The sequence below is a fragment of the Primulina huaijiensis genome, chromosome 1 (genome assembly GCF_012295235.1).
Source record: "Primulina huaijiensis isolate GDHJ02 chromosome 1, ASM1229523v2, whole genome shotgun sequence".
Classification (NCBI taxonomy): Eukaryota; Viridiplantae; Streptophyta; class Magnoliopsida; order Lamiales; family Gesneriaceae; genus Primulina; species Primulina huaijiensis.
Genome location: NC_133306.1, coordinates 2,602,400 through 2,611,465, shown reverse-complemented (window position 1 = coordinate 2,611,465; position 9,066 = coordinate 2,602,400). Strand labels below are relative to the sequence as shown.

The 9,066-nt window shown below is 38.0% G+C and overlaps 1 protein-coding gene across 1 annotated transcript; it reads right to left on the bottom strand.

Moving 5' to 3' along the window:
- Positions 1-6,107: 6,107 nt before the first annotated feature.
- On the bottom strand, positions 6,108-7,418 carry LOC140981735 (uncharacterized). The gene is made up of 2 exons (XM_073448192.1): positions 6,426-7,418; positions 6,108-6,275 (listed from the first exon to the last, which is right to left on the bottom strand). Exons 1-2 carry the CDS (start codon positions 7,336-7,338, stop codon positions 6,235-6,237), a joined length of 954 nt encoding a protein of 317 aa, XP_073304293.1. The 5' UTR covers positions 7,339-7,418; the 3' UTR covers positions 6,108-6,234.
- Between the last annotated feature and the right edge of the window lie 1,648 nt (positions 7,419-9,066).

The window sequence follows — 9,066 nt, the reverse complement described above, 5'->3', positions numbered from 1 at the left end:
TAGTTAATAATAATTTTTTTTGAAGTAAATTGGAATGGAGACTAATTAATACCATTCATGCATACACTATATTAAAACGTAAATTAGACGAGGTCATGTATTTCTCAATCACAAAAAAATGCACACAAATTTGGTTACAAAATTCTCACAGTAAAATTTATTCAACAATTAGAAGATCACCAGTATTCGTACGTAAATAAACTTGACATGCATGGGGAGTTTTATTGAAACAACCCCAACCTCACCTTCCCCCACCTCCACCAACTCCTGTGCCATGTCCTGCACCCCCTCCCACTCCGATACCGACACCGACACCGAAACCGATGCCAAATCCGCCGCCGCCGCCAGCCCCGCCTCCTAAGCCTCCACCAGTTCCCACTCCACTTCCCAAACCCCCACCAGCAGTACCTCCTCCCAAGCCTCCACCGGCACCACCACCAAAACCACCCCCTGAACCACCACCTAGACCACCTCCCCCACCTCCGCCTCCACCACCACCTCCGCCACCACCACCACCTACACCTCCAACACCTCCACCAACCCCAAATCCACCACCTTTGCCAGAGCCGCCTCCAACACCCCCTCCTCCGCCTCCTCCAAAACCACCCCCTCCACCCGCCCCTCCTCCAAGACCACCACCACCACCTACACCACCTCCTGCTCCAAATCCTCCTCCTGAACCAGAACCACCCCCACCGCCACTCCCTCCTCCTCCTCCTCCTCCTCCACCTAGTCCTCCACCTCCTCCTCCCGCACCACCACCTACGCCTCCCCCAAATCCCCCTCCGTGTCCCGCACCACCACCTACACCCCCACCTCCTCCACCACCAAATCCCCCACCTCCTCCAAGACCACCACCAGCAGCACGACCTCCGCCGACTCCCCCACCAGCGCCAAATCCTCCACCAGAACCAGAACCACCACCAAGTCCTCCTCCACCACCACCACCTAGCCCTCCACCTCCTCCAAGACCTCCACCAGCTCCTCCGCCAAGTCCTCCCCCACCGCCACCACCTAAACCTCCACCTCCTCCAAGACCTCCACCAGTTCCTCCGCCAAGTCCTCCTCCCCGACCACCACCTAAACCACCTCCTCCTCCAAGACCTCCACCAGCTCCACCGCCAAGTCCTCCTCCACCACCACCACCTAAACCTCCACCTCCTCCAAGACCTCCACCAGCTCCTCCGCCAAGTCCTCCTCCACTGCCACCACCTAAGCCTCCACCTCCTCCAAGACCTCCACCAGCTCCACCGCCAAGTCCTCCCCCACCTCCAGGACCTCCACCTAAACCACCGCCACCTCCAGGTCCTCCACCAAACCCTCCGCCAGGTCTGCCTCTAAAGCCTCCTCTACCACCTCCAGGTTCCCCTCCAAAGCCACCTCCAGGTCCTCTACCAAAACCACCACGGCCACCTCCCCGTCCGCCGAAACCTCTTCCCCGACCAAAACATCCTCTCCGACTATATCGACAGTCGTCATCGCCTCTCCAATATTCTTCCCCTTCAAGCTTCCTATACCCATTAATTCTTTCACTCAAATCCAAGACCATCACTAACAAAAGAACAAACGCACACAACCATTTTTGTGAGTATCCCATTGCTTAAATTAAAGCTTCTGATTCTCACTTCACTCTGCATGCTCAGCTTCGATTGGATAGTGAACACTATATATAAGCCAAAGAAAGTCGAGAATGATAGATAAAATTTGCAAGTTGTTTCCTCAGGCATTAATGAGTGGAGGATGCATCGTCGGCAACGCGTTTAAGCAGATGGGGAAATGGCGGGACAGTTAAATTAAATTATATATATATATATATATATATATGTATGTATGTATTCTGACTACTTCAAAGTTCAAAGTCAAGTAAGATAAATGTACACTAGGGCCGACTGCAGCAACCACAATTAAAATATTTTTATCATATTTTAAAAGTTTTTTCTATAATATATATGGTGAAATTCAATTATTTCAAAGTTTTAAATGATCCGAACCACTACATTTACTACAATACAGTTATATGGTTTCATGCAACTTGGACTTCTTGTTTAATTTTATTATTTTACAATATAGATCTTGGCCCCCATCGACATTATTACAGTATTAGGCATGCATGCAAAAAGATCAACGTACCCGTATAAATAATTTGTTAGCCATAATCTATCAAGACCGACATGTTAATCTCACACTAAAAGTGTTGGCTGGCAGTTAATTAAGGTTTTGAATTCAAAGGCAATGCTTATTAGATAACCTAATTATGTCCAAACATTGACATAACTTCTCTTGAGGCAACGACGGGCTATTGCCTACTAGAAAATTCTTAGCTCAACTAGTTAGTATAGTTTATTAGTTTTAGTCTTTTAGATTTAAATATGGCCTGCAATTTATAATGTTTTAAAAAATTCTCTAAAATTATAATGTGAAATTAAATACTATAATTATGTTTAATGTTAATTCCGACGTTCGACGACTAAAACTGATTCTTCGAAGTGATTTTCAATAGAAAATTTATAAAATCATATTTGAATTTTAGGAGAATCACCACTATACAAGTATATTTTAATCGTCTGGTATGGTTATTTTTTTTTATTTTATGTGACTTATCGAAGTTTGTCAATTTAGGAACAAATAGAAAATGTGTGCTCTTCTTTATGTATATTTATTTTTGAAATTAAATTTTATTAACTAATTAAAATAAAGTGTTTGACCTCACTTAAATATATATTTTGAAACAAATTTCCCCAACTAGATTAAAAATTTCTCCTTACGTCTGAGTGTCCAAATCTACAAATTAAATGGGTCAACTGAGATAAGATCATCAGGTACTTCACATGGCGTCTGTATCTAGTTAGGTTACAGCCTTACAGGTCAAACAAAGACGGTGCCAACTGGTTTTTTATATTTTATTTTCTAATTAGTTTTTTATGCTCAAGCTGCCTGCATATATTTCCCAGGAGAATAATATCTTTGATCTCTTAATTCTTAATCCGTGAGTTTTTTTAATCTCGGTTTTAATCTATTAATTTTTATATATTTTTTTTAATTTTAGGTTTTTTTTTTATCAAAGTGTTTACATGACATTAACAATATCTAGTTTCTAGTTTACAATTTACGGAGGAAAATGACTAAAACTAAAGAAAATGCAGATTATGATATACGTAAAGATTATGAATTGATTGATAATATAATGATAGAAAATAGAAATGTACGAGTTAAGAAATTTTATTCTTGTATTTTAGTTGAAAAATTTGTGATTTGACATTATTACAATTTAATATATTTTTTAGTTTATTATTCTTTGATTCCATTGTGAATTATGATTAATATTTAGAGTATTACGTACACCAAAATATAAAATAAGGTGTAACTAATTTACATCAATTTGCTGGAGCCTTATTTAATTTAGAGTAGATCTCNCTAATTTACATCAATTTGCTGGAGCCTTATTTAATTTAGAGTAGATATCTTGTTAGACGGGTCAATCCTACCGATATTCACAATAAAAAGTAATACTATTAGCATAAAAAGTAATATTTTTTCATGGATGACCCAAATAAGAGATCCGTCTCATAAAATACGACATGTGAGATCGTCTCACAAAAATTTTTGTCTTTAATTTATAGAAATACTTTTAAATTCTCATTTTATTTTAAACTTTCCTTAAATTTATCAACAATAATATCGTCTATAACTTATCCATGGTAGTTTATAAATTAATATATCTCTAAGCAATATCGTCACATTTTGTGAATTTCCAATTTTGATCGAAATTGTTATAATTATTAATATTTTAATTAAAACAAATTTAATAAAAATAAAATTTTATTTCACTTACTATATATATAAAAACAAAAATGTTATATAACACATGCATCCGAATACGCCAGTTTAATTAAAACAAGAGGATATTGATGATCATATTATGGTCAAACTTTTGATTTTTCTTATTTCCTGAAATATCCTTTTTGCTCTACTTAATTTGTATTTTATTTGTTCATTATTACTTTGTTCCCGCAAGAATCAAAATAAAGAAACGATTATTATTATTATAATAAAAATTATTTATCGATATGATTAGATAAAATCAGTAAGATTGATGTATAGCTTTATATTTTAACACATAATGGTCTTGATTACATATGTAGACGACAGACCAATCAACAATATGTTTAGCAAAGAATAAAAAATATGTAAAATTTTCTGTCGTGAGACGGATCTCTTATTTTGAGTTAATTATGAAAAATGTTATTTTTTATGTCAAAAATATTATTTATTATTGTAAATACAACAAAGTTGACTCATCTTACAAATAAAAATCCGTGAAATTGTCTCACGAGAGACTTACTATTCATTTTTAATAACTCATTTCACAACCACAATTTTTTTAATTGAATTATTATTATCATCTTATTTAGTAATTAATAAGTGTGTTTTTAAACTTTTGTCAAAATTATGTTGGCGTTGGACATCCCAAGCACCCCCCAGTCCGGGATCCTTTCCACTGCCGTTTCTATCAATTCGGCACTTAAGCCTCCGCCGTGCTCGTTCAAAAAGTACGTACCGCCGCCGCCACTGATCCCTTCTCCTCTACTTGCTCCGCCAATCCTCCCAACTAATCCCTCAAGGCCTTTTCCGTGTCCTTCTCCATAGAAGCTCGCTCTCCAGTTAATTCTGCAATCATCCGGATTCTTATTCCCAACAGTATTTGCACACCAATCCAATGCTATCACCGAAAAAGTCCTAGCGGGCACTCCCATTTCTCTGAGAATCTCATTGCTTAAAACAAAACCTAAAAATTCTCAGCTCACTCTGCGAGCCCAGCTTTCCACCACGCGTATTGAGAAGGAAAATTATTATTATTAATATACAAAAGGTTGAGAAATTGGAGAAGTGAGACCGATGGATAATTTCAAAGAATTTTCTGAGGAGGATCCCTAAACTTACTATAATGAATTCATTACACTAATTCGTCTATTTTTTAAAAAAAATAATGTTCACCAATTAATTAAGAAAAATTACATTTCCGTCCTTTATCTAAGTTTTCTTTTTAAATTTGATTATATTATCCTTCAATTCACGATTTTATTCACGTAACTTATATTTTTTAAATTTTATTTATTTTTCAACGGAGTACTAGCTTACGTGACATCGATCGCTTCAGAATCGTCTGTTGTCACCCCCAATAATTTTAGTGACATGTCATCATTTTCCAGTTATACACAAAGTCCTTCCTTTCGGTTAGGCTCTCCAGTTAAATCTACAATCATCCGGATTCTTATTCCCATCAGCATGTGCACAAAAAAATGAACATATCAATCAATGTGGGAAGCCCATTGCTGAAATCCAATCCTAAAAAATCTTAATTCATTATATGTACCCAGCTCCCACGATGACGGTTAGGGAGAATTTTTTGGTCTTGTAATTTAGGCAAAAATTTGTGTGAGACCGTCTCACGGGTAGTATTTTGTGAGACATATCTCTTATTTGGATCATCCATGAAAAAGTATTACTTTTTATTGGGAATATCGGTAGGATTGACCCGTCTCACAGACAAAGATTCGTGAGATTGTCTCACAAGAGACCTACTATATAATTTATACATTTTTCATATTTAGTTTTTTTATCAATCAATTCATGATTTAATCTACTAGCTTGCATTTGTTCAAATTTTTTTTTATCAAAATGTTAACGTGACATTAAATATATCAAAAATATTAAGATTAGGTTAACTATTTTTGATGCTATGTCAACAATTCCCAATCAGACAAGTTACAAATCAAATTCTTCACCCGGGGCTAGCTTTTGAGCTCCATCGCTNATGCTGGTTGACCTATCACGCCATTACATTATTTATGAGTATAATACAATACAATAATTATCTCCTTTGACTTCACAATAATAGCCTCCGACAAAGGAGATAATTATTGCATTGTATTATACTCATAATTATTAAGAATGTTAAATTAAGGATTTGGTGGATAATTCGGACATGGAGACATAATATCTATGATTCCCATATAATTTTTTTTTTTAAAAAATAAAGATATAATATAGAGAGGGTAGAATAGTAGTAAGATCAAACGAAAGAGTAATTATTTTCTTGATATGAATAAGGAAGCTTTCTTTTTGTATTTTAGTTGAGAAAGCATCACAGCTACAAACAGAATGCCCAATGTTTCTTTTGTCAAATTTATTAAAACACACAGAAAACTCAATGATACGCAGAGATCACAAATATCAGTGACCACCAGAACCTTTCCCTGCTCCGGCACCAACTCCTACACCAACACCAACGCCAACTCCAACCCCAAAACCGCCGCCACCACCAATGCCTTTTCCTGAACCTCCGCCGCCAACACCTCCACCAAGGCCACCACCATGACCTAAGCCACCACCTAAGCCGCCGCCGCCTCCTCCTCCTCCAAGACCACCACCACCACCAACTCCACCTCCGGCTCCAAATCCTCCTCCATGTCCAGAACCACCGCCTACACCACCACCTCCACCACCACCGAATCCTCCACCTCCCCCTACGCCTCCTCCAACACCTCCACCGCCTCCGACGCCTCCGCCAGCTCCAAATCCTCCGCCATGACCAGAACCACCTCCCACTCCACCTCCTCCACCACCACCGAATCCTCCACCTCCGCCAACGCCTCCTCCAACACCTCCACCGCCTCCGACGCCTCCCCCAGCTCCAAATCCACCGCCATGACCAGAACCACCTCCCACTCCACCTCCTCCACCACCACCGCATCCTCCACCTCCTCCAACGCCTCCTCCAACACCTCCTCCAACACCTCCACCAGCTCCGAATCCTCCGCCATGACCAGAACCCCCACCCACTCCACCTCCTCCACCACCACCGAATCCTCCTCCTCCGCCAACGCCTCCTCCAACACCTCCACCGCCTCCGACACCTCCACCAGCTCCGAATCCGCCGCCATGACCAGAACCACCTCCCACTCCACCTCCTCCACCGCCGCCGAATCCTCCTCCTCCACCAACGCCTCCTCCAACACCTCCACCACCTCCAACACCTCCCCCTGCACCAAATCCTCCACCGTGTCCAGAACCACCTCCTAGTCCACCACCACCACCACCACCAAACCCTCCACCTCGTCCCAAACCCCCTCCAGCTCCTCCACCAAGCCCACGACCGCCTCGTGGACCTCCAAATCCTCCTCTCCCTAAGCACCCTCTCCTACTGAATCTGCAATCGTCACCTCTCCAATCATCCTTTTCAAGTTTCTTATCCCCTAAGGCATTTGCGCTCAAATTCAAGATAATCGCAAGTAAAAGCACCAACGCACGCACCCATTTCCGTGAGAAGAACCCCATTGCTTAAAATATATAAGCTTAGAACTCTCACTTCACTCTGGATGCTCAGCATTACTGGAACAGATCAGTATATATAGAGCTGAGAAAATACCAATGATGGATAAGTTTACACTATCTTTTCTACGCCCCCATTAATGCAGAGTGTGTGCATGCATGGAAAGGTCACGCGTTAAACGGATGGGAAGTGGCCGAGAGCATTAAATGAGAATGACAATATACAATAAGAAGACTGATTCAAAGTCAAATCAACACACATGCAAGGGTTTCATTTCACTTTACAGTTTACTCTCTGTTTCATTTTTATACTCCACAATTCCTCTCCGACGCATTGCAGTGATCTTATATTTTGACAAAGGCCATATTAATAAAATATAGCTTTTCCGTCTGAAAAGCCCAAGTAAATAACCAGGACTTTCGGGTAATGAGGAATTCAGCGTTCGAACCAGAATTTTGGGAAACTACAATTGTAGAAGTTAGGGTGTGGAAAATCAAGTTTTAGTAGAAAATGTCGTAAATCAGCCATGGTTAATTTTTAATGCTATTTTAAAGTTTTAATATTAAAATACTCGAAATGTCAAAAAAATTATTATTTTCTTCAAAAACATTCTCAACTAAAATGTTTCCAGAAATCCAATATTATGACTAAATAATATATTTATATATATCTGTTTAAAAAATCATTTTGTGTTAGCTTTCTCCAGATATTTTGTAATTAAACTAATATAATTTCTTAATTAAAAGTAAAAATTTTAAACAAAACAAATAAATTTGTATCAGCTATATCTTATTCGTTGAAAAGTTTATATACCGACTCAATTTTGAATATTTTATACGCGCGCTGGGATAAGAGTTAATTGTTATTATTTAAAATTTCACAAACTAATTTTTTTTTTAAAAAAAAAAGAAAAAATCATGTGCATTAAAACATGGATTGGATTAAAATCGGATTTATGATATTAATCGATGAGTATTTACATATATAAAATATCATAATAATTTCAAGTCATTGTATTCTTAAAAATTGTGTGAACCCTAAATTGATGTATAAATAAATATATAGACTTGGTCGGGTGTCACTTACTCTAAGAACTCAACCACGAGAATTAAATTAAACTATTGCCGACCAGAAATTTAAAGAGTTACGTGCTTGCCAAATGCATTGCACATGTTTTTATCAGTTCCAATTTAATGCAATTTCCCCAAAGTAAAGACTTAATTTCTATATAGTAAACAAATTAATCATCCTTCCTTCATGTTTAGTTCGATGAAAGGTCGATCAAATGACTATTAGGGAGCCGCGTTAATTTCCCATGTAAAGAAATGCGTCGAACAACGTAAAAATATACACGAAATCCTTTGAAATCCGCACATTTTGTAAAGATCAGACAAAAATATAAGGGTGTACGTAACATTTAATCGTGATGTCAATGATTGTCATTAGCTATTATGGCACAATCTATCATTACTCAAAAAACTATTTGACCAAGATTACACGAGAAACATTTATGATTAATGTAATAATAATGTTTTGACGTGGTTGATAAGATAAATACAAAAGTTATTTGATCAAAAATCAATCTACATCAAACTCAATATAATAAGTAATTTTATTGTATAATATAATTTTTTATATTTATCAATTTTGTTAATGATCATATTACATTTTCATACATTTTCATAATCTTATCTCACGAATCAAATTTTGCGATAATATTTTGAATTCGATTA